General features: G+C 39.8%; 1 protein-coding gene across 10 annotated transcripts in view; it reads left to right on the top strand.

Moving 5' to 3' along the window:
- Nucleotides 1–27186, top strand: part of trappc9 (trafficking protein particle complex subunit 9) — a 711836-nt gene that overhangs the window by 399410 nt on the left and 285240 nt on the right. For all 10 annotated transcript variants that reach the window (XM_072255618.1, XM_072255596.1, XM_072255577.1 and 7 more), the window contains one exon: nucleotides 18710–18800. In XM_072255618.1, the coding sequence (XP_072111719.1) occupies nucleotides 18710–18800 (91 nt within the window). The remainder of the gene's footprint in view (nucleotides 1–18709; nucleotides 18801–27186) is intronic.

The raw sequence follows: 27186 nt of genomic DNA, 5'->3' as shown, positions 1-27186 counted from the left end.
CATTTAGAAAATTGTCAACCCTTTCATTTCTTCATCACCATGCACTTCCCGACACTGTATTCCACCTGCAACTTTTTGCCCATTCTCCTAATCTGTCTAAGTCCTCTGTATCCTCTCTACTTTCTCAAGACTACTGCCCCTCCACCTACCTTCATATCATCTGTAAACTTTGCAACAAAACTATCAATTCCATCATCCAAATCATTAACATGCAACATAAAACAAATTGGTCCCAACACAGACCCCGTGAAACACCACTAGTCACCAGCAGCAAACCAGAAAAGGCTCCCTATATTCTCACTTGTTGCCTCCTGCCAATCAGCCACTGTTTTATCCATGCTAGAATCTTTACTGTAGTACCATGGGCTTGTTGCTTGTTAAGCAGCCTCGTGTGACACCTTGTTAAAGGCCTTCTGAAAACCTAAGTACGCAACAATCATTCAAGTCGTTGATATGGATGACAAACAGCAACGGACCCAGCACTAATCCTTGCGGGTCAACGCTGGTCGCAGGCATCCAGTTAGAGAGGCAACCAGCTACTACCATTCTGTGACTTTTCCCATGAAACCAATGTCAAATCCAATTTACTACCCCATCCTGAATGGCAAGCAACTGAACCTTTTAGACTAGCCTCCCATGTGTCACCTTATCAAATGCCTTGTCCATGTAAACAACATCCACTGCATTGCCTTCATCAACTTTCCTAGTAATTTCCTCAAACCTCAATAAAATTAGACCCGGCTGATGGCGTAGTGGCATCAGTGCCGGACTTCGGGACGAAAAGTCCCGAGTTCAAATCCAGCCGGCTCCCCTGCACGCTTTCCATCTGTGCTGGGTTACGAGCTGGTGATCTCTTTGGAAACTCACCCAGCAGAAGACAATGGCAAACCACTGCTGTAACTTGCCTCGTACACGGTTTCCCACTACGTCAGACAGGCGTGGAGGGAAATCGTCCACTAACCAGAGAAACCCTGGATGCGACGTACCTTTCCTTTCAATAACATTGGTTAGATATGACCTACCATGCATAAAACCGTGTGGAATATCCCTAGTCAGTCCCCGTCTATCAAAGTATCCATTCCCTTAGGATACTTTCCTAGTACTTACCCATTACTGGAGTCAGGCTCACTGGCCTATAATTTCCTTTCTTCTGTCTCCCTTCTTAAAGATTGGAGTAATATTTGCAAACTTCCAGTCCTCCAGAATCATTCCAGAATTTAGTATTTCTTGAAAGATCATTACTGATGCCTCCACAATCTTTTAAGGTACCTCTTTCAGGACCATGGGGTGTGATCCATTTAGTCCAGGTGACTTATCTTGGACTTTTCAGCTTACCAAGCACCCTTTTCCTAGAAATAGCAATGACACTCACTTCTGCCCCCTGATACACTCTCATTTCTGGCATTCTGCTAGTGTCTTCCACAGTGAAGACAGATGCAATATACTTAGTACATTCCTCCACTATTTCTATATCCCCCATCACTACCTCTCCAGCAACATTCCATCCAATTTTTTTTTAACAGCTGCATGGACCAACCATTGCTCTCAGCAGGAATGTTTTACACTGCCTGAAAACTGCACAGCTCTTTCAATGTTTTTTCATGTAATATACATACTTTGAATATTTAGAATGAAAATTGAAAAATCACATACTTTTGATTTTATTAAGTGAAAAGTAAAATGAAATACAGTGCAACAAAGAAAATCTTACATGTTTCGTAAGCTTTTTCTTGTATGTCTTTATTACATGTCCATTGACTCTAGACACTGTCCAGATTAATTACACATTCAGATGAAAGGTGCATGTTAATCCTCATTAGATAATCAAAATGTTCCACTTCTAGTCTGTTTCTGGATTTACATTTGATTTCGTTCATAAGACTGAATCCATGTTCGCAGTCAACACTTGAAGCTTGAAATGTTCCAATGATGTCACACACAATTGACCATTCTTCAAATTCTTCATTTCGGAGCACGTAGTTCAACATCTCTGTGGTTAGGAAGGCATACAGCGCATTGGCCTTCATCAACTGTGGGATTGAGTTTAAGAGCCGAGAGGTAATGTTACAGCTATATAGGACCCTGGTCAGACCCCACTTGGAGTACGGTGCTCAGTTCTGGTCACCTCACTACAGGAAGGATGTGGAAACTATAGAAAGGGTTCAGAGGAGATTTACAAGGATGTTGCCTGGATTGGGGAGCATGCCTTGTGAGAATAGGTTGAGTGAACTTGGCTTTTTCTCTTTGGAGTGGCAGAAGATGAGAGGTGAACTGATAGAGGTGTACAAAATAATGAGAGGCATTGATCATGTGGATAGTCAGAGGCTTTTTCCCAGGGTTGAAATGGCTAACATTAGAGGGCACAGTTTTAAGGTGCTTGGAACTAGATACAGAGGAAGATGTCAGGGGTAAGTATTTTTACTCAGAGTGTGGTGAGTGCATGGAGTGGGCTGCCGGCAGCGGTGGTGGAGGTGGGTATGATAGAGTCTTTTAAGATACTGTTGGATTAGGGTACATGGAGCTTAGAAAAATAGAGGGCTGTAGGTAACACTAGGTAATTAGGAATTCAGCATGTTCAGCATAGCATTGTGGGCCAAAAGGGCTGTATTGTGCTGTAGGTTTTCTATGTTTCTATATCAGTGAAAGACTCAATTGAATAAGTCTTAACTTTCTCAGAAATGACAGATTTGAAGTTACAGTATTGCTGCGATATTTTTGAGGCAATGCTTTCGTCGTAGTTTTTAATAGTAGCGGAGTATTTTTTCAGCCATACAACATCCCCTTTTCCAAATTCTAAATTAGTTCTGTTTACAATAGCAACAGGGTCAAAAACTTGCCATTCTCTTGCTCATTGTCAGAAAATCTATTATCCAAGTGACTATACGCATGCGGAATGAATCAAATAACAGGTGTAGACGTCAGAACTTACTGATGCAAACAGATCTTTCATTTTGTCACAGCAATAAACAGAGTCTCCAAGATACAGTGACCATAACTTGTTAATTTTTGCTTTTGCATACTGTAGTGCATTGGTTGTATTCAAGCAACTTTTCTAAAGGAACTTATGAAGAGCTGCCTGAACTTTGAAATCACCGTTAAGCAGAGTTCGTGCTACCCAATGTTGTGGATTGGTCAAAAGCTTCAGACAGTAGTTGCTGATTGGATTGTTATGTTCATTAACTTGCTCTTTGCAATACTGAATCAAAAATTTAGTAATCCCTCATTAGATAGCCATCTTTCTTCATATAGTGGTCTAGATGACACAACATTATATTCTGTAAGATTAGCTAATTCAAGTTTTTCTTTTTTTAAACTAATGACTTGCTGAGCACTGTATACACTGTTCGTAGCATCGTTCTATATCCTGCATAATTGATACTTTTGATCCATGTTTCCTCTAATTGCAGGGCTTCTCTGTGTGTGATGCAATATTGCTCAGACAGATGTTTTATTTCTTATCAAAGATTTGCTGTCAAACCACTATTCTTTCCAAGCATAACATTTGCTCCATCTAAAGTAAACATCACCATCTTCAGAATATCAAGATTTTTGTTGCTATAAAACTTTGTTAATTGCTTCAACAATGGTGATACTGTCACATGCAATAGATTCAAAATACCCACAAACACTTATAAGAAGTTTCATTTTCTGGTCAAAACTTAAAACACAAAAGTAACATTTTCTGTCCAGAAATGTGTGTATTTTTGTCAGCAGTTGGTGTATGGAAAGCAGGTTCTGCGGTTCTTCCATCCTCTGTTTCTGAAGCACAAGCCTGAAGCACTCAACAAATTCAAATGCATAGTTCTTGCTGCACCAACTCTGTAATATTTACATATTGACCAGAAGACAAAGGAGTAGAATTAGGCCATTTGGCCCATTCAGTCTTCTCTGCCATTTCATCATGGCTGATCCTTTTCTCTTTCAATCCCATTCTCCTGCCTTATCCCTGTAACCTTTCACACCCTAACTAATCAAAAACTTATCAAATTCCACCTTAAATACACCCAATGACCTAGGCTCCACATTTGACTGAAGCAATGAATTCCACAGATTCACCAACCCCTGGCTAAAGAAATTCCTGCTCATCTCTGTTCTAAATGGATGCTTCTCAATTCTGAGGCTGTGCCCTCTGGTCCTAGATTCCTGTACTACAAGAAATACCCTGTCCTCATCCACTCTATCTAGGCCTTTCAACATTTGATAGTTTTCAACGAAATCCCTCATTCTTCTAAATTTCAGCAAGTACAGGCCCAGAGCCGTCTAACACTCCTCATATAATACCCCTTTCAATCCCAGAATCATTCTAGTGAACCTCCTCTGAACCTTCTCTAATGGCACATCCTTTCTTAGATAAGGGTCCCAAAACTGCTCTCAGTACATCAAAGTAAGGCCTCAGCAGTACCTCATGAAGCCTCAGCATTACATCCTTGCCTTTATGTTCTAGTCCTCTCAAAATGAATGCTAACATTGTATTTGGCTTTCTTACCACTGACTTGACCTGCAAGCTAATCTTTAGGAAATCTTGCACGGAGACTCCCTAGTCCCTTTGTACCTCAGAGTTTTGAATTTTTGCCCCATTTAGAAAATAGTCCATGGCTTTATTCTGCATATCAAAGTAAATGTCCGTACACTTCCCAACATTGTATTCCATTTACCACATCTTTACCCATTCTCCTAATCTGTCCAAGTTCTTCTGCAGCCTCCCTGCTTCCTCAACACTACCTATGCCTCCACCTATCTTCACATCATCCACAAACTTGGCACAAAGCCATCAATTCCATCATCCAAATCATTGATAACGTAACAGAAGTAGTCCCAGCACTGATCCCTGTGGAACACCACTAGTTACTGGCAGCCAACTAGAAAAGGCTCCCTTTATCCCCACTCTTTGCCTCCTGCCAATTAACTAATCCTCTGTTCATGCTGGTATCTCTCCTTTGACTAAGCAGCCTCATATGCAGCACCTTGTGGAAGGCCTTTTGAAAATCGAAGTACATTACATCCATGATTCTGCTTGTTATTTTCTCAAAGAATTCCGACAGATTTGTCAGGCAAGTTTTTCACTTAAGGAAATTATGCTGACTTTACTGTATTTTATCATGTGCCTTCGGGTAACCTGAGATTTCAACCTTGAAAATCAGCTCCAACATCTTCCAACCACAGAGGTCAGCTAACTGGCCTGTATTTTCCTTTCTTCTGCCTTCCTCCCTCCTTCAAGATTGGAGCGACATTTGCAATTCTTCAGCCCTCCAGAGCCATGCCAGAATCTAGTGATTCTTGAAAGATCATTACTCATGCCTCCATAATCTCTGCAGCTACTCTTTCAGAACCCTGGGGTGTAGTCCATCTGGTCCAGGTGGGTAAACTACCCTCAGACCTTTCGGCTTCCCAAGCACCTTCTTTAGTAGTAACAACAGGACTCACTTTTGCCCCCTAATACTCTTGAACTTCCGGCATACTTCCATGGTGAAGACTGCTGCAAAATACTTATTTAGTTCATATGCCATTTCCTCATCCCTGTTTACTATCTCTCCAGTGTTATTTTCCGGTGGTCTACTCTCACCACTCTTTTTCTCTGATGAGGGATGCTGCTTTCCTGTGACTGTGTTTTGGTAGATGTGCTCAATTGTGTGGAGAGCTTTACCCATGATGGATTGGGCTGTTTCCACTACTACTTGTAGTATTTTCCATTCAAGGGCATCGCTGTTTCCTGAGCAGACTGTGATGCAGCCAGTCAGTATACTATCCACCACTCATCTATAGATATTTGTCAGAGTTTTAGATGTCATGCTGAATCATCGCAAACTCCTAAGGAAGCTAGAGGCAGTGCCGTGCATTCTTTGTAGTTGCATTTACGTACTGGGACCAGGACAATTCCTCTGAGATGATGTTAAGGAATTTAAAGTTGCTAACCCTCTCTTACTCTGATCCTCTCATAAGGACTGGCTCATGGACCTTCGGTTTCCTCTTCTTGAAGTCAATAATCAGCTCCTTGGTCTTGCTGACATTAAGTTGTTGCTTTTGGCACCACCCAGCCAGATTTTCAATCTCCCTCCTCTATGCTGATTCGTCACCACCTTTGATTTTGTCTACAGTGGTGGTGTCATTAGCAAACTTGAATATGGTATTGGAGCTGTGCTTAGCCTCACAGTCATAAGTGTAAATCAAGTAGAGCAGGAGATGTTGTTGCCATTCTGAACAGACTGGGGTCTGCAAGTGAGGAAATCGAGGATCCAATTGCACAAGGTGGTCCTGCAGCTTATTGATTAGTTTTGAGCTGTTGATGGTATTGAATGCTGAGCTTTAGTCTATAGAGAGTGTTGTGATATATACAGTTTTGCTGTCCAAATGCTGCAGGGTTGAGTGAAGAGCCAATGAGATGTGGACCTTTTGCTGCAGCAGGTAAACTGGAGCAGATCTAAGTTGCTTCTCAGGCAGGAGTTGATATGTTTCATCACCAACCTCTCAGATAGTTCATTACTGTGGATGTATGTTTTACTGGATGATAGTCATTGAGACAGGTGGGTACCTGAGACTGCCAAAGTGAGAGGTTAAAGATCTCAGTGAGCAATCTAGTCAGCTGATCAGCACAGGTTTTTAGAACTTGGCCAGGTACCCCTTCTGAGCTGCCTGCTTCCCATGGGTTCACCCTCTTGAAGGCAGCTTCATGTTGGCCTCAGAGACAGAAATCACAGGATCGGGGGCTCTGCGAGTACGTGATGGTTCCTCCATGTCTTGACGGTGAGTGTGAGTATAGAAGGCATTGAGATGAACTGGAAGCAAAGCCCTGCTGTCACCTTTGTCACTAAATCTAACTTTATAAGAGGTGATAGTATTCAAACCTTGCCACAACTCTTGAGCAAGTTTAGTCTGGTATTGCCACTTCACCTATGAGATGGATTTCCAGAGATCGTACCTGGATCTCTTGTAACATTTGAGGTCTCCAGACTTCTAGTTGGAGAAGACTCTGAATAATTTTGTTGGGACACACTCATCTACAACTGTTTTAATAAAGTCTGTGACAGCAATAGTGTATTCATTCAGATCTGTAGATGAGTTCTTGAACATGGCCAGTCCACTGACTTGAAGCAATCCTGGAGCTGCTCCTCTACCTCCTATGACCACCTCTTTGTTGTCTGAATCTCTGGAGTTTTGTTCTTTATCCTCTGCCTCTATGCAGGGAATAGAATGACAACCAAGTGGTCCGATTTACTGAAATGCAGTCTGGCCATGGAGTGATAGGCATTCCTTATCTTAGTATTACAATGGTCTAGTGTGTTGGGACCTCTGCTGCTACAGGATATATGTTGATAGTTACTGGGCAGGGTTTTCGTCAAACAGGCCTGGTTGAAGTCCCTGACTATGATTTGAAATCCGTTAGGATGAACTGTTTCTTGTTTGGAGATGGCAACATGCAGTATCTCGAGCGCTGGGTTATAGTTGGCCGCTGGTGTTATGTAAACTGCGGTCAGTATTATGGAGGAGAGCTCCCTAGGTAAATAGAACAGATTGCATTGGATTGTCAGATGTTCAAGGTTGGGGAACCACAAGTTCAACAAAATTGTCACATCAGAGCACCACCAAGAGTTTATCAAGAAATACACACCTCCACCTTTTTGCCATTTCTGGATCAGTAGTGGGGTCCATTTTGTAAATAGAGAAGCCTTCGGGTCTGATTGCTGTATCTGATAGCCACATCTTTCTCAGACATGGAACACAACAATCTCTCGTTTACCTCTGATACAGCAATCTAGACCTTAGGTCCTCAATTTTGTTCTCCAGCTCCTGCACATTTGCTAACAAGATGCTGCGTAGAAGGGGTCTCATCTCTCTGCATTTCAGTCTGGCTTGGAATCCCCCCCCCCCATCCCCGCCTCTCTTCCAGCCATGGCGATGAACCTTCATCTGCCTAAAGATGCCGTGTCTGCTTTGCTTGAGAGTTAAGTCAGCTGGATCCTTCTGAAGGTCCTGAAATCTGTAGATAAATAATTTGATTTAAAAGTACATTGCTTAAAGGGAAATTACATGCTGGAGATTGCAGTGAGAATAAATTGCAGGTATATTTAGTATGGTACGTAGTCTGCAGAACAGTGCCATCTGTATTCATCACCCTTTTTGATTTTGTGTCCATGTTACACTGCAACTCAACCCACTGACTGCAATTTTGCCCAATCATCTGCCTGTCCATCCCAACAATCTGACTGCACGTTGCATCTGCTTGTATACCAAATATCCCATTCTTAGTTCTGTCTCTCTATTTCCCATCTCCCTGCCAAATTAGTTTAAACCATCTTCAACAGCTCTAGCAAATCTATCTGCAAGAATGTTAGTGCCCTTCGGTGCAGGGGTAACCCATCCCTTTTGTACAGGTTGTACCTTCTCCAGAAGCTGGCTGGTAGTGCAGTGACATCTTCACCTGCCTTCGAGGCAAGTGGTCCTGGGTTTGAATCCGGCCTGCACCTTGGACGCTTGCCATTTGTGATGTGTTGGGTCTTGAGCTAGCAACTTGAGCTCATTAAAAAAAACCAGCAAAAGTGCTAAATAAATGGCAAGGTTGCCACCCAATGCACCACAAGGCATGGTAAGGAGCAACAACCTTCCCCAGAAGAGATCCCGATGATCCCTAAATCTTAACTGCAGTCCCTTGCACCAGTTTCTCAACCATATACCCATATGCCAAATCGTCCTATTCTTACCTTCACTGGCATGTGGCACATGCAGGTTATTACTCTGGAGGCCCTGCTTTCTATCTAACTCCCTGAATTCTGTCTTCTGGACTTCCTTCCTTTTCCTACCTATTTTATCGGTGCTAATATGTCCCTAGGTTCCTGGCTGCTCACCCTCCCACTTTAGAATGGCATGGGTCTGAACTGAAATGTCCCTGTTCCTGACCGTGGGAGGCAACGTACCATCTGGGTGCCTCTTTCATGTCCACAAAATCTCCTCTAACTATGGAATTCCATATCACAGCTGCTGTCTGCTTTTTTCCCCTTCCCTTCTTAACCCTAGTCAGAGACCCAGTCACTTCTGCACCTCTCTGGTAGCTCACTTATTCTGCAATATCCAAAGCAGTATACTATTATTATTATTGAGGGGATCAACCACAGAGATTGGCCGCACTGGTGGCCCATTTCCTTTTGCTCTCCTGGCAGTTACCTGCTTCCTGTAACTTAGGGGTGACTACCTCCCAGTAGCTCCTATCGATGACCTTCTCATTTTCCTGTGTGAGCCAAAGTCATCAAGCTGTGGCTTCAGTTCCTTCACATGTGCTCTGAAGAGGTTCAGCTTGGTGCATCTGGTACAGATGTAGTTATATCGGAGGCAGGAGGTTTCCCAGAATTCCTGCATTTCATACTAAGAACACTACACAGCCCCTGGAGCCATTCTCACTGTACTAAATATGCACTAACATGAAGAATGAAAGAGAAAAGAAACTGATCTCACCCAAGCCTGTTGAGCCAAAGTCTCCCCACTCTAACACTAGCCTGCTCCAATAATGGCTGCCTACCTTATTTTTATTTGTTCTTCTTAATGAATTGTGATATGATTGGGCTGCCGGAAAAAGCTGAAAACTCACTATCATTCACCCCATGTGTGCACAGAATGCATAAATCATTAACTTTAATTCTAAGGTACTGTTACCCATTACCACTTTGGCTATATCGGAGTAGGACTACTTTCGCTCATCTCGTTTCACTCTTCATGCTCTTTTAGAATTTCAGTTACTTGCACAAAATTCCACATTTCTTCTGGGTACGTAATTTGGTAACTACATCTATATGAATTTTCTGATTAGGATGTCTTTTAAGTTATCTAACTTCCATTCTTCCACTACTGAACTCCCCCCCAGATTTCGCTACCGCACAAATGATGTATACAACATTACCAGTATCTTGATATGTAAAAATATTACCAGTTTCTATCTTTTGTTTTTGATGTGAAGATGTTAGTTCAGTATCTGAGTTGCAAAAGCCTTTCTACCTTATACTTTGTACAAGCTTTGCTCTTCTAAGTAGTTAACTCTTCTGTTTTTTCCCCAACATTCTTAGATTACTAAAAATAATAATTACTATTTGAGAATAGTGCTAATAATAATATTTGAAAAATGTAACAAGGTTAAAAATTATAATTTCAATAAAATGCCCCCAGTGATGCAAGCAATTACATAGAAATGATTTTTTTTTTATCTTATTCTAACAATTTTTAAATTGCTTACCAAAAGAAGTCAGAATATAGAATTTTTCACATCAAACAAACACAAACCACAACTCGCAACAGAAGTAACTGATGTCAGGCAGTCAAAGTAACTGACAGGCACAATGGCAAAAATAAAATGGTTTGATTAGATGGGGTCAGCATTCAGTGTGCCAATGGTTTATTGAGAATGAGTTATGGATTTCCATTTATTGTTTATTGTTACAGTTTGTAACTGTGTTGCAACTTGAAGCTCTGACAATATAAATACGTTGAAGCTCTAAAAGTTTCAAAGTAAAGGTTGTACATTTATTATTCAGAAATTTTATGGATTATATTCATTAACACATAAATTATGGCATATTTCACAATTATATTAACATAGATTTCAAAATTATACTAATATTATATGAAGTGCAATTTCAGCTATGTGGCAGCAAAGCCTATGTATCATCCTGCCTTTAAAATATTGATTCATCTTTGGGATGTATCAATCCTGCACCTTCCAAATTGCTCCCTGAAACTCCAGCCATTGCTGTTCTGCTGCCATCCCTGCTTGTGTCCTCTTAAATCAACTTTTGCCAGCTCCTCTCTAATGCCTGTGTAATTTCATTTATTGCACTATGATACTGATATATCCAATTTTAGCTTCTCCTTCTTAAACCACAGGATGAATTCTATCATATTATATTCACTGCCTCCTAGGGGTTCCTTTACCCTAACGTGCCTAATCAACTCTGGGCATTACGTTACAACTAATCTAGAATTGCTGTTCCTCTAGTGGGCTCAACCACAAGCTGCTCCAAAAAGCCATCTCGTAGGCATTCTACAAATTCCCTCTCTTGGAATTGAGAACCCATCTGATTTTCCCAATCTTCCTACATATTAAAATCCGCATGACTATTGCAACATTGCCTTTTGATATGCCTTTTTCTATCTTCAATTGTTGGTTATTTGTAGCCCACATCCTGGTTACTGTTTGGAGGCTGTATATAACTCCCACAAGGGTCTTTTTACCCTTTTGTAACTCTACCAACAAGGATTCTAAATTTAACCAATCCTATGTCACCTCTTTCTAAAAATTTGATTTCACTTTTTACCAACGGAGCTACCCCGCCTCCTCTGCCTACCTGCCTATCCTTTTGTGACAATGGGTACTCTTGGATGTTAAGCTCCCAACAATGATCTTCTTTCAGCCTCAACTCAGCAACATCCACAATATCATACCTGCCAATCTAACAGTTAATCTAACAGTTACAGAATCATGTGCCATTCAAAAATTACACCAGTCCTGTATTCATAATCTTCTTTGATTTTGTCCCCATGTTGTACTTCAACTGATCCCACTAACTGTAAATTTGCCCCATCATTTGCCTGCCTTCCTCACAGTCTCAATACACACTGCATCTTGTTGTTTTCCAACTGCCCCATCCTCACTCTGTTTCTCATCCTGCTACCAAATTAGGTTGGAACTTTCCATCAGAGCTCTAGCTAGCCTGCCTGCAAAAATGTTGGTCCCCTCTGGTTCAGGTGTAACAGATACTTTTTGTTTAGGCTACACCTTCTCTAGATTTCCAGCATCTGCAGAATCTCTTGTGGTTCTGTTTTAGACTCCTTCCTCCTTGGCTATCCAAGCTCTTTTAGAAATTTTTCACTGTCAACAGTGGTGCTTTGGAAAAACAGCACTTATGAGAGTAATTTTCCCTATTATTCATGAGTGGTCTTTCATTTATGTTCTTATCATTTGCTTTCCTTCTTTCCCATGCACTTCAGTTACTTTATGCCAGAAAAGGAAATTGGGGTATAATTTTTCTTTGGACCTTAGAGTCACACTCAGATTTTTTTTTTTTTTTTTAACTCTGAAGCTTTTATAAAACAAGCTGACAACTTCCTTCCTTAGTTTTTTGTTTTGCATTTAAATTGTTTTGGTAGCCTTACTACACATGTTTCTTATAACCAGACTGGACATGTATTTTAATACATTATTTTCCAAAGGAAGTATTGCCACCCTTTCTTACTCAATCATTACATAGTCACGTGCATTAACAGTGTGGTAGTCAGCTTAGGATTACTACCTGTGCCACGCGACAGTGGGTATAGGTGAGTGAGGTGGAGGATAAATGAATGGCTGAGAGATTGGAGCAGGGGGCAGGGATTCAGATTTCTGGATCTTTGGGACCTCTTTTGGGGCAGGATTCACCTGTACAAAAAGGACGGATTGCACTTGAATCCCAGGGAGAGCAATATCCTGGCGGGGAGGTTTGCTAAGGCTATTGGGGAGAGTTTAAACTAGGATTGCTGGGGGAGGAATGGTTACTTTGAGTGCCATGCTTTAGATGTTTCAGAAAAGACAAGGAGGGAGGCAAAAGAGGTGGAGGTGTGGCACTGTTGATCAGAGATAGTGTCACGGCCGTAAAAATGGAGGAAGACATGGAGGAATTGTCTACGGAGTCTCCGTGAGTGGAAGTTAGGAACAGTAAGGAGTCAATAACTCTACTGGGTGTTTTTTATAGACCACCCAATATTAACAGGGACATCAAGGAGCAAATAGGGAGACAGATTCTGCAAGGTGTAATAATAACAGGGTTGTCGTGGTGGGTGATTTTAATTTCCCAAATATTGATTGGCATCTCCCACCTAGTTTAGGTGGAGTGGAGTTTGTTAGGTGTGTTCTGGAAGGTTTCTTGACACAATATGTAGATAAGCCTACAAGGAGAGAGGCTGTACTTGATCTGGTATTGGGAAATGAACCTGGTCAGATGTCAGGTCTCTCAGTGGGAAAGCATATTGGAGATGGTGATCACAACTCATTGGAGAGGGATAGGAACAGACAAGTTAGGAAAGCGTTTAATTGGAGTAAGGGGAAATATGAGGCTATCAGGAAGGAACTTGGAAGCATAAATTGGAAACAGATGTTCTCAGGGAAATGTGCGGAAAAAATGTGGCAAATGTTCAGGGGATATTTGCATGGAGTTCTCCATAGGTACATTCCAATGAGACAGAAAGGATGGTAGGGTACAGGAACCGTCATGTACGAAGGGTGTTGTAAACCTAGTCAAGAAGAGAAGAAGAGTTTATGAAAGGTTCAAAAAGCTAGGTAATCATAGAGAGCTGGAAGATTATAAGGCTAGCAGGAAGGAGCTCAAGAAAGAAATTAGGAGAGCCGGAAGGGGCCATGAGAAGACCTTGGCGGACAAGATTAAGGAAAACCCCAATGCATTCTACATGTATGTTAAGGACAAGAGGATAAAATGTGATAGAATAGGACCAATCATGTGTGACAGTGGAAAAGTGTCTATGGAACCGGAGGAGATAGCAGTGGTACTTAATGAGTACTTTGCTTCAATATTCAGTACGGATGAGGATCTTGGCGATTGTAGGGATGACTTACAGCAGACTAAAAAGCTTGAGCATGGAGATATTAAGAAAGAGGATGTGCAGGACCTTTTGGAAGGCATCAAGTTGAATAAGTCACCGGGTCCGGACGAGATGCACGCCAGGCTACTGTGAGAGGTGAGGGAGGAAATTGCTGAGCCTCTAGTGATGATTTTTGCATCATCAATGGGGATGGGAGAAGTTCCGGAGGGTTGGAGGGTTGCGGATGTTGTTCCATTATTCAAGAAAGGGAGTAGAGATAGCCCAGGAAATTATAGACCTGTGAGTCTTACTTCAGTGCTTGGTAAGTTGATGGAGAAGATCCTGAGAGGCAGTATTTGTGAATATTTGAAGAGGCATAATATGATTAGAAATAGTCAGCATGGCTTTGTCAAGGGCAGGTCATGCCTTACGAGCCTGGCTGAATTTTTTCAGAATGTGACTAAACACATTGATGATGGTGGAGTAGTAGATGTAGTGCATATGGATTTCAACAAGGCATTTGACAAGCTACCCTATGCAAGGCTTATTGAGAAAGTAAGGAGACATGGGATCCAAGGGGCCGCCATTGCTTTGTGGATCCAGACTGGCTTGCCCACAGAAGGCAAAGAGTGGTTGTAGATGGGTCATATTCTGCATGGAGGTTGGTGACCAGTGGTGTACCTCAGGGATCTGTTCTGGGACCCCTACTCTTCGTGACTTTTATAAGTGACCTGGATGAAGAAGTGGAGGGATGGGTTAGTAAATTTGCTGATGACACAAAGGTTGAAGGTGTTGTGGATAGTGTGGAGGGCTGTCAGAGGTTACAGCAGGACACTGATAGGATGCAAAACTGGGCTGAGAAGTGGTAGATGGAGTTCAACCCAGATAAGTGTGAGGTGGTTCATTTTGGTAGGTCAAATATGATGACAGAATATAGTATTAATGGTAAGACTCCTGGTAGTGTGGAGGATCAGAGGGATCTTGGGGTCCGAGTCTACAAGACACTCAAGGCTGCTGTGCTGGTTGACTCTATGGTTAAGAAAGCATACGATGCATTGGCCTTCATCAATCGTGGGATTGAGCTTAGGAGCTGAGAGGTAATGTTGCAGCTATATAGGACCCTGGTCAGACCCCACTTGGAGTACTGTGCTCAATTCTGGTCGCCTCACTATAGGAAGGATGTGTAAACCATAGAAAGGGTGCCAAAGGAGATTTACAAAGATGTTGCTGGGATGGGGAGCATGCCTTATGAGAAAAGGTTGAATGAACTCGACCTTTTTTTCCTTGGAGTGATAGAGGATGAGAGGTGACCTGATAGATGTGTACAAGATGATGAGAGGCATTGATCGTGTGGATAGTCAGAGGCTTTTTCTCAGGGCTGAATTGGCTGCCACTAGAGGGCACAGGTTTAAGGTGCTTGGGAGTAGATACAAAGGAGATGTCAGGGGTAAGTTTTTTACGCAAAGAGTGGTGAGTGCGTGGAATGGGCTGCCAGCAACGGTGGTGGAGGCAGATACGATAGGGTCTTTTAAGAGACTCCTGGATAGGTACATGGAGCTTAGAAAAATAGAGGGCTCTGGCTAACCCTAGTAATTTCTGAGGTAGGGCATTTTCAGCACAACTTTGTGGGCCAAAGGGCCTGTATTGTGCTGTAGGTTTTCTATGTTTCTATAATGGGCTGAATGGTAGGAAGCAGAGTGTATTTTTGGAAGGTTTATTGGACTGGAGCCCTGTGACTAGTGACGTGGTATAAGGATTAGTGCTGGGATGTTTGTTATTTGACATTTATATAAATGATTTGGATGAGACTACACAGGCATGATTGATAATGTGGATGATAATACCACGGTGAAGAAAACTATCAAAAACTACATCGGGACCTTGACCAGTTAGGTCAGTAGACTGAAGCTTGTCAAATGGCATTCAATCCAGATAAGTGCAGTGTTTCATTTTGAAAAGTTGAACCTTCATTGGAGCGTGAATAGTAATATTTTGGAGATTGCTGGGGTCAAAGAGACCCAGGAGTACAGGTTCATAGTTCAATGAAAATGGCGTCATAAATATGGTGGTAAGCAAGACTTTTTTGGCATGATGACCTTCATCATTGGGGCATTGAGGACATGAGCTGGAGATAGTTGTAGCTGTACAAGATGTTGGTGAGGCCAAACATGCAGTTTGTGTACCAAGCATGCAGTATTGTGTACGATTTTAACCTTGTTATTGGAAGAATACCATTAAGCTAGAAAGAGTGCAAAGAAGATTTATGAGAATGTTGCCTAGAATTGAGGGCTGAATTATAGGGCAGGAGCCCCCAACCCTTTTTGCACCACGGCCCGGTTTACTACTGAAAATATTCTTGCGGACCGGACGACCGGGGGGGGCGGGGGGTGGGGAGGGTGTTCAAGTAGGGTTAAACTCACCTCAACATGTCTTTACGGTTAGGGTTGCCAACTTTCTCACTCCCAAATAAGGGACAAAAGTAGCAGTCAAATACGGGACACTTGGGTTTACCCCGAGAAAGACTACCATGACCATGAAGCCTTGTGTGGGCACCTGTGTGCGCATGCGTGACGTGCGCACATTGACATGCACATGAGCGTACGTGCTGATTTTTTTTCCACGAATCGGTTTCGGCTTAATCTTCCCAACTACACTGTACATACATTATTTCTACTTTATATAGGCTGTGTATTTATCATATCATTCCTGCTTTTACTATATGTTAGTGTTTTTTAGGTTTTATATGGTATTTGGTATGATTTAGTACGTTATGTTTTGGGTCTGGGAATGCTCAAAAATTTTTCCCATATAAATTAATGGTAATTGCTTCTTTGCTTTACGCCATTTTGGCAAGAAAGGTTTCATAGGAATGCTCTACCTTAGTGGGGGAAATACGGGACCAGGGCGGTCCCATATGGGACAAACCAATTTAGCCCAATATACGGGATGTCCTGGCAAATACGGGACAGTTGGCAACCCTATGTTCAAGTTCAACAGTGCGTGACAGGGAATAAGGAAGGGTGCAGCTGACTCATATCGTTTCCTCATGGCCCAGTAGTACACGCTTTGTGGCCCGGTACCGGTCCGTGGGCCGATGGTTGGGGACTGCTGTTATAGGGAGTGGACAGACACGCTAGGATTTTATTCCTTGGCGTTTAAGACAGTGAAGGGTGACCCATTAGAGATGTATCAAATCATGGAGGTTATAGATAAGGTGACCTATGACCTACAGACTCACTTTAAAGAACTCTTTACAACTCGTGTTCACAGTATATTTTTTGCACAGTTTGTCTTCTTTGGCACATTAGTTTGTCGGTCTTAGTCTGTTTATCAAATTCAAGTTCAAATTTATTGCCCTGCAACCATATACTTGTGTACTGTCAAACGAAACAATGCTCTTTTTGATGAAGGTGCATGGCACAGTAACTCACACACAACATATAAAGCAATATTACCACAAATAAATTAACAAATAATTAAATATATTCCAGAAGATTTAATGTTTAGCGTAAAGTGCATTTATGAGAGAAGTCAAAAAATAAACAGTTTAACGTTACTAGCGCTTCATAAGTGATGAGACCTAGTTCAGTAGTCTCATGGCTTCGGGGAAGAAGCTGTTTCCCAATCTGATTCTCCTTGTCCTAAAACTATGGTACCTCCTGCCTCATAGTGGGGGGGAGGGGGGGGTCAAAAAAATTATGGGATGGTTGAAAAAGATCCTTGAAAATGCTAAAGGCCCCGTGTACGCAGTGCTCCTGATAAATATCTTGAATGAGTGGAAGCCATTAGGCTCTAGAAGCAGAGGGATATCCTCACCCAACTTCATTCACCCTGTCACTAAATTGTTCCTACAATCTGTGGGCTCTTCGTGTTATATTCTCCATATTTATCACTTATTTATTTATTTGTTTATTTATTATTATCATTTTTTCCTCTTTCCTTTTGTATTTGCACAGCTTGTTATCTTTTGTACACTGGATGTTTTTCTGTTATGTTAGATAGGTCTTTAATTCTTTTGTGTTTCTTGCATCTACTGAGAATGCCCTCAAGAGAATGAATTTCAGGGTTGTATGTGATGATTGTACTTTGGTAATAAATTTACTTTGAACTTTGAAGAGAGACCCTGATGATCCACTCAGTCGTCCTTACAATCCTATGTAGAGTCTTTTGGTCAGATGCCTTGCAATTCCCATATATCAGGATGTTATCAATGGTGCTCCTGTAAAATATTGTTTTTATTATGGGTGGAAGTGGAGCTTTGCTTACTTCAATCTCCTCAGGAAATTGAGACACTGCTGTACTACTTTGACTGAAGTGGTAGTGTTGAGGGACCAGATGAGATCGTCCATTATGTGCATTCCCAAAAACTTGGTGTTCCTAACTCTCTGCACAGAGGAGCCATTTACGTGCTTTGAGGAATGGTCAACCTTCAACTTCCTAAAATCCACAATAATCTCTTTAGTCTTGTCCATGTTGAAACTCAAGTTGTTGTGCCAGCAGCAGTCTACAAGCTGCTCTACCTCTGTGCACTCTCTTGTCATCCTTGTTAATGCCTCAGTTGTGTCATCAATGAACTTGATGATTCAGTTTAAACTCAATCTAGCAGTACAGTCATGCATCATCAGAGTGAACAGCTGAGGGCTCAGCCCTGGGGGGGAGCATCAGCGTTCAGCATGATAGAGCTAGAGTTGTTGCTGCCAACATAGATTGGCTGTGGTCTTTTGTGTCATAAAATCCTTTAAATGCCTGCAAGAAATGAATTTCAAGGTCACATAGATGTACTTTGATAATAAATTTACTTTGAAACTTAAATGCACACAAGCCTTTTTCCCAAGGAAGGAGAAGCAAAAACTTGAGGGCATAAGTGTAAGAGAGGATGATTTAAAAGGGAAGTCAGAGGGCGGGCATATATGGAATAAAAGTAACAGAGGCAGGTTCAAGTGAAAAGCACTTAGATAAGAAAATGGATAGGAAAGGCCTAGAGCGATATGGGCCAAATTTGAGCATTTGTATCTATCTTAGGTGGGTACCTGGGCAAGTTGGGTCAAAGGGCCTGCTTCTGTGCTGCATTACTTGATGTCCCTAAATTTACAAACAGTTAATATTCCACTTTAGAAACTGCAAGATTACAAAGCCTGATTTCCTTAACTTTTCCTACTCTTCTCTTAAGCGTGAAGGAGAAGCAAGTGTGGAAGGTGTTCTTAATCAACTAGTTCAGGAACATTTACAGTTAGCTCCTCTGCAGTGGGGTGAGTACCAAATATGTTGGATATTATGCTCAGACTTAAGTACAGTCAAAGATCATTCTACCATTTAATAGTTTTATTGGTTTAGTATTCTAATTTGTGTTAGAGATTTTTCCCAGCAAATTTGATCACATTTATTATTAGTGATTTTGGGATAGGGAAATACAAGCCAAAATATCATCACGCTGCCAATTTTTGCTTAGCATGTTGCATCCGAGTCAAAATATTTGTTTGTAATTGTTTTCCAAACTTGCAAAGAGAAAAATGAAGGCAATCTAAATGGTGAAAATGATTAAAAATATAATTTTTAGATCTTGTTCACAACTCAATCAGTTGAATTTGAGTTAAGTACCTATATGTTGCCTAGCCTAATGTAATAAATGTACTCTGATTATATGACAACTAAGTTTAATATTGCAAATTGTCAACTTGCCATACTCAGAATGCAATAGTAATTGTTATTGTACATTGCTTTTAATTATCTTGAGAATTCGTATTGAAAGTGTCAAATTTCTTGTAGTCATATTTTGACTGTTTATTGATAAATATTTTTGTACTATGCCTGTAGGTCAGTTCATTATTAGTGTGTTAGGGTTTTTATGCACAAATTGGTGAAAGTATAAGTAGTGATTTGCTTAAAACAAACTTTAAAGTGTCTTCATGTTGATGGTACCTGTCAAAGAATTTATATAACTTTCCAAATTGGAATTTGATGCATTTTTGTTGTACAAAGTTTGTACAATAAAGAAAAGAGGAATGGAATTTAATTTGTTGGAGAATAATGAGGCAAGTGGTTTTTGGGAGAATTAAGAATGAGAACTATCCACATAATCTATTCATTAACTGCATTAAATTTGATGACAATGATATGTTGGCAGCATTTGTACAGTTACTGATGTCTTAACTGTTGAAAACCTTTTGCTGAATATGCAAATAGTACATTAAAGATCAATTACATGGTGGAAAACTTGTTATGTCTGGACAGGTAGAAAAATATTATCTGGTGTAATTTTAAATGTATACCAATGTGATTTATATTATTACATCTTACAAATTGTGTTTCAGTGAAAAATGTCATTGCTTGTAAAGAGTTTGTAAGTTGGTTTGTGGAATTAAAGAATAGAGGACTAGTCTGCACATTCTAACCATGACAGTGCAGTACTGTATAGCTGTTGTAGAAGGAATTTGTAGTTACTGAAGTCTTTGTGTTGTGTCATTTCAGCCTGTAAATGAGTTGGTAAACAATTTTAAGAAATGAAGTTTGTTTCTCATTGTAAGAGTTTAAATGTAACATGGTTAATTTTACAGATAAAATGTATTTTACTGGAAGAGGCTATTATATATTTGCACACTGTTGTTACCAAACTACAATGGATCTCTCTGTATTTCACTGCTTCCTACTTGTTAGGGATAAAGAGCATTCAAATGCTTCCAGATGGCTTCCTCCAAATTCATAGTTTATTGTGGAAATATGAACATTAAGAGAGCGCTTTCTTTGTTTTCAACTTTACTGCAGTATATCTTTTTATGCACATATTGCAAGCTATGAAGAGCAAGCAGTTATTCTGTTTATTAATATTACACAGTGAGATTGAGGTTTTTGATGTGACTATAGTGATTTTAAAAGGTTGCTCAGAAGTTAATCAGACACTATATTAACCCAGGTGTGTAGATGAGGGCCGGGCCTGTTTTGTGCTGCACGGTTTTGAAGGTAGATGTTACATCATAAGGAGGAGGCCACGTGGAACATTCATTTGATATTCCTGGTTAAAGACAGCAGCAAATGCTTCAGGCTTGTCTTTTATTTTCGCGTTGGATTCTGTTTTTGGTGAAGCCGTGACTGTATGGCTAGGTACGGCTCAAGTGCCATCTATAAATTTGCCGATGTCACTGTTGTTGGCAGAATTTCAGATGGTGATGAGGAGGCATAAAGGAGTGAGATAGATCAGCTGCTTGAGTGGTGTCACAGCAGAAACCTTGCACTCAGTGTCAGCGGACCAAGGAATTGATTGTGGACTTCATGAAGAGGAAGTTGAGGGAACACACACCAGTCCTCATTGAAGTAGAAATGGTGAGCAGTTTCGAGTTCCTGTGTGTCAACATCTCTGAGGATCTATCCTGGTTCCAACATATTGATACAATTGCAAAGGATGCATAACAGCAACTATATTTCAGTAGGAGTTTGAAGAGAATTGGTAAGTCACCAAAGTCATCAAATTTCTACAAATGTACAATAGAGAGTATTCTAACTAGTAGCATTACCATCTATTATGGAGGGCCCACTGCACAGGATTGGAAAGAGCTGCAGAAAATTGTAAACTCAGCCATCTCCATTATTGGCACTAGCTCCTCCAGCATCCAGGACACCTTAAAAAGGCGGCATCCATCATTTAAGGACTCCCATCAACCCATGATGTGTGCCCTCTTCTCATTGCTACCATCGAGGAGGAGGCACAGGAGCCAGAAGACACGTACTCAACATTTCGGGAATGGTTTCTAACCCTCCACTATCAGATTTCTGAATGGATTATGCACCCATGAACATTTACTCAGTATTTTCCCCCACTCTTTTTGCACTACTTATTTTTTATATATACTTCATATAATTTATAGTTTTTATTATTATGTATTGCAGTGTACTGCTGCAGCAAAGCAACAAATTTCATGACATATGCCAGTGATATCAAACCTGATTCTGAAGCTGTGGATGTTCAGGGAGTTTTTTTCCATCTGCAGTATTTGCTTTTTAAATTGGCTATTACTATTTGTTTCTCAATGTGAACATACTGCAGAACTTGGTTGTATCTTGATTGTATCACCATTTAGTATGAATGCAGTCCAGTGTTGTCACCACACTTTTAAAGATCCCTTCTGTTGTTTCTAATTGAGCCAAGCTGATTCTGTCATTTTACCTTAATGGTAGTTGAGGGATTTAACAAACCTTGAATTTGGATAGCTGATGGCTTTCCTGCCTCATAGGTATCCAGTTCTTCAACTGCTGGACCTGTTCTGAATTTCATCTATTTGGAACAACAGTAGAGTTGCACATCATAATGAAGCGTATCCTCACTGTGGACTTTGTCCCAAGAGCTCTGAAGTAATAATTCAGATGTATCTCCAGAAAGTAGATTGATAATGGGATAGTTAAGTAGTTTTTTCTTACACATGAAGAAAGCTTTTGGTATGCTGGCCTTTATAAATCAGAGCATTGAGTATAGAAGTTGGGATGTTATGTTGAAATTGTATAAGGCATTGGTGAGGCCAAATCTGGAGTATTGTGTACAGTTCTGGTCACTGAATTATAGGAAAGATGTCAATAAAATTGAGAGAGTACAGAGGAGATTTACTAAAATGTTGCCTGGGTTTCATCTCCAAGTTACAGAGAAAGGTTGAACAAGTTAGGTCTTTATTCTTTGGAGCGTAGAAGGTTGAGGGGGGACTTGATAGAGGTATTTACAATTATGAGGGGGATAGATAGATAGAGTTGACGTGGATAGGGTTTTTCCATTGAGAGTGGGGGAGATTCAAACAAGAGGACATGAGTTGAGAGTTAAAGGGCAAAAGTTTAGGGGTAACATGAGAGGGAACTTTTTTACTCAGAGAGTGGTAGCTGTGTGGAACGAACTTCCAGCAGAAGTGGTTGAGGCAGGTTCGATTTTGTCATTTAAAGTTAAGTTGGATAGATATATGGACAGGAAAGGAATGGAGGGTTATGGGCCGAGTGCAGGTCGGTGGGACTAGGTGAGAGTAAGAGTTTGGCACGGACTAGAAGGGCTGAGATGGCCTGTTTCCGTGCTGTAATTGTTACATGGTTATATCAGTTCTCTCACTAATCTTTCTTGCTAGTGCTGGTGCTGTTTGAAGCCTACTATATGAAGTTCTTAGTACGTTCTGTGCCTGTACCTCTTGGAAGATGTACAATATGGAGCAACTGTGAAAGTGCTGTGCAAGCTAATTATAAGGGGGGTTCCATGCCTGAATGTGACCAGCTGACACAAGACTTCTTTCAGTCAGGAGCCAATATTAGAAATTTTGAAGAACGCACATTCTTGTATATGTACTTTGTGCTGCCTACTCTAGTTTGTCTGTTCTGAGTCCGTGCAATCTGTTGTTTGAGTTATTAACAGGTCAGCTCTTCCATTTTCAACATGTTCCCAAATGCTTATGAGGAGGACCACAGAGCTGACTCGGCTAATGTATCTTTATCTTGTTTGAGTCCATTAGCTGGTTAGTTAATCAAATATTCTATGAATGGGGGGCGTCACGTGATGACGTGGGATTGAGACATGTAAATCCAGCTCTCCCGCAACAAATCAGTAAAGTACCGTTTAAACAAAACAAAGTTAGTAAATATTTTCTGAAAGCTATTTACAAACTTTGTAAGACTACTTTACGATATGCCTCCTAAACCACAACAAAAGAAGTCTGCTGTTGCGAAGCAGCCGCGAGACGGGAAGAAAAAAGGGCCTACTGCAACGATGGAGCTTCGGACTCAGGTTGGATCTCCTTCGGTAGAACAGGGAGCAATGGTGGTGGTAACGGTTTCTTCGAAGAAGACACCGGAAATGCGCATGCGCAAAGAAGAGTGCATGCGCAAATCGACACAACGCAAACTACAAGAACCGACAGCCACTGCAATCGAAAATGAGTCAGAGTCAGAATTGGATTCTGCAGAGAACACAGATGATGAAGAAGAGGAGGAAGAATTGGAAGCGAATGGAAGTAAAGGAGATGATAGAGACATGAGAGAGGCTATATTGCAATTAACGGCTGAATTAAGAAAAGTAAGAGAAGAGCTTAGAGATACGAAGATGTAAAGTTATGGCAAGACAGGACAAAATGGATAAGAAGCTTCAGAAGATGGAAAGAGCAATGGGGCATATGAATGATAGAGTGGAAAAAACAGAAAATGATCTGCTTGTCTGGAATTCGGAAAGAAACCGACTCTTGGAGAAAGTGGACATGTTGGAAAATTTTAGTAGACGTAATAATATTAAAATTGTTGGTCTTAAAGAAGGTATGGAGGGAGATAAACCAATAGAATTTTTTCAAAGATGGATCCCGGATGTTTTGCAAATGGTAAAGGAGGTTCGATCAATTGAAATTGAGCGGGCACATAGAGCTTTAAGACCAAAACCAAAAGATGACCAATATCCACGATCGATTTTAATAAAATTCTTAAGATTTCAAGACAAGGAAAGGATTCTACAGGCAGCTGCTCGAGCTGCCAAAGATAGAAAAGGGCCATTGATAATTAAAGGGAACAAAGTTTTTTTCTACCCTGATATAAGTTACGAACTTTTGAAGAGAAGGAAGAAATTTAATCCAGTGAAAAAAACCCTATGGGATCATGGTTATCAATTTACACTGCGTTATTCTGCAACCTTGAAGATTTTTTTGCCTGGTGGAGAAAAAAGATTTTTTGATGACTACCAAAAAGCAGAGCAGTTTGTGCGAGATTCTCTGAATATTCACCAGATACAAGAACAAACCCAGGAGAGCGAGATAGATTGAAGATGAAGATTGGATTAAAGAATGGACTTGTTGGTTTTTTGAAGCTGGATGAATGTATAAATATATTATTAATTATACGAGGGGGGTAAGAAAGGTTAAAACTGGAGGAGTATTAGTTGGGAATAGTAATACTAATTTTGTCTCTCTCTCTCTCTCTCTCTATATATATGTATATATAATGTTTTTTTGTTGCGGGGGAGCTGGAAGAAGCACTGATCGATTGCTACGCTAGTCATGTGTGCAAGCGTGGCTTTTGCCACGACCCGTAAAATGGAGGGGGGTAGTGTTGTGTATCCTTTCATTCACAACATTAGTGGGGGGGGGTATTTTGTTTTTTCTTTTTTTGTATTTTTTCTGTCTTTTTTCTTTCTGCCTGGAAGGTTGGGAGGGAGACACATAGCAACATGGCGAAGTTTAAAGAGATTCCCCAAGGAACTATGAGAGTTGAGAAGATAAATAATGTTTTAGATTGGAGTAACTTTGTTAAGAATAATGACTAATTTATTGAATTGTTTGAGTTTTAATGTTAACAGGCTTAATGGACCAGTGAAAAGAAAAAGAATCTTAACACATATTAAAAAAATGAAGATAGATTTAGCTTTTTTACAGGAAACGCACCTAACGGAAACAGAACATCAGAAACTAAAGAGAGATTGAGTGGGTAGTGTTGTTGCGGCTTCACTTAAATCAAAAGCGAGGGGAGTAGCAATTTTGATCAATAAAACGTTACCAATTAGAATACAAAATGTAATAACTGATTCTGCGGGGAGATATGTCATTATACATTGTCAACTTTTTTCTGAATTATGGACTTTTATGAATATTTATGCACCAAATGAAAATGATGCAAAATTCATACAAGAAGCTTTTCTGAATTTGGCAGATGCACATGAAAAAATATTAATTGGAGGAGACTTTAATTTTTGCTTAGACCCAGTCTTAGATAGATCAACCAAGGCTGTTATAAAATCGAAGGTAGTAAATTTAACTTTATCATTGATGAAGGATTTAAATCTGATTGATATATGGAGAAGAATCAATCCTAAAGAAAGAGACTATTCGTTCTACTCCCATAGACATAAAACTTTTTCAAGGATAGATTTGTTTCTATTATCAATGCATATTCAACACAGAGTGAAAAATATGGAATATAAAGCAAGAATATTATCAGATCATTCCCCTTTATTAATGACAATAATAATGGCTGATAAGGAAGAAGTGGCTTATAGATGGAGATTTAATTCAACATTATTAAAACGTCAAGATTTTTGTGATTTTATGAAAAAGCAGATTCAATTTTTTTTGGATACAAATTTTCATTCAGTGGATGATAAATTTATATTATGGGATGCGATGAAAGCATATTTTAGGGGCCAGATAATAAGTTATACGTCTAAAATTAAGAAAGAATATATGGCAGAACTAGATCAATTGGAAAAAGAGATTACAAAAATAGAAAAAGAATCTCAAAGATATATGTCAGAAGAAAAACGAAAACAACTTGTCAATAAGAAGTTACAATATAATACGCTTCAGACATATAGAACGGAAAAAGCAATTATAAGAACTAAACAAAGGTATTATGAGTTAGGTGAGAGAGCACATAAAATTCTTGCCTGGCAGTTGAAAACAGAACAAGCTTCCAAAACAATAAATGCAATTAGAATAAGGGCAAATAAAATATCTTATAAACTTCTTGAAATAAATGAAACCTTTAAAAATTTCTATTCTGAATTATATCAATCAGAATCCCAAAATGATGTTAATGATGAGATAGAAAGGTTTTTATCACAAGTTTCTCTTCCAAAATTGAATTGGGAAGAACAGAAGGGATTAGATATGCCTTTTACATTAAAAGAAGTTGAAGAAGCTTTAGGATCACTCCAAAGTAATAAATCTCCAGGAAAAGATGGTTTTCCACCTGAATTTTATAAAAAATTTAAAGATTTATTATTTCCTCTTTTTATGGAACTAATATGTCAAGCAGAAAAAATACATAAACTTCCAGAATCTTTTTCAACAGCGATTGTAATAGTATTGCCAAAAAAAGACAGAGATCCTATGAAACCAGCATCATACAGGCCTATTTCTTTATTGAATACGGATTATAAAATAATAGCAAAAATTTTATCGAATAGATTATCTAAATATCTACCAAAATTAATACATATGGATCAAACAGGATTTATTAAAAATAGACAATTGGCAGATAATGTAACCCGGCTACTCAGTTTAATTCATTTGGCACAAAAAAGGGATGAGAAGAGTATAGTAGTAGCTTTGGATGCAGAAAAAGCATTTGATAGATAGAATGGGATTTTTTATTTAAAGTACTAGAAAAATATGGGTTAGGAACATCTTTTATAAATTGGATTAAAACTTTAAATTCTAACCCTAAAGCTAAAGTAGTGACAAACTCTCAAATTTCAACACCATTCCAGTTAAAAAGGTCAACTGGACAAGGTTGTCCGCTATCACCTGCTTTATTTGTATTGGCGATAGAGCCATTAGCAGAACTAATTAGAATTGATCCAGGTATTATGGGTTTTAGAGTTAATCAGGAGGAATATAAAATTAATCTTTTTGCCGATGATGTTTTGATCTATTTAACAAACCCACAACATCCGTTACATAAATTATCTTCTAGATTGGATGAATATGGGAAGGTATCAGGTTACAAAATAAATTGGGATAAAAGTGAAATTTTACCTCTTACTAAAGGAGACTATAGTCAATGTCGATTAGTAACCCAATTTAGATGGCCGGTAAATGGTATAAAGTGTTTAGGTATAAGACTTGATAATGATGTAAAGAATTTATATAAATTTAATTATTTACCACTATTGAAAAAAATTCAAGAGGATCTTGACAAATG

The sequence above is a fragment of the Mobula birostris genome, chromosome 1 (genome assembly GCF_030028105.1).
Source record: "Mobula birostris isolate sMobBir1 chromosome 1, sMobBir1.hap1, whole genome shotgun sequence".
In the NCBI taxonomy this organism is placed as follows: Eukaryota; Metazoa; Chordata; class Chondrichthyes; order Myliobatiformes; family Myliobatidae; genus Mobula; species Mobula birostris.
Note: the sequence above shows the minus strand (reverse complement) of the source record. Positions and strands in the feature narration are given on the sequence as shown.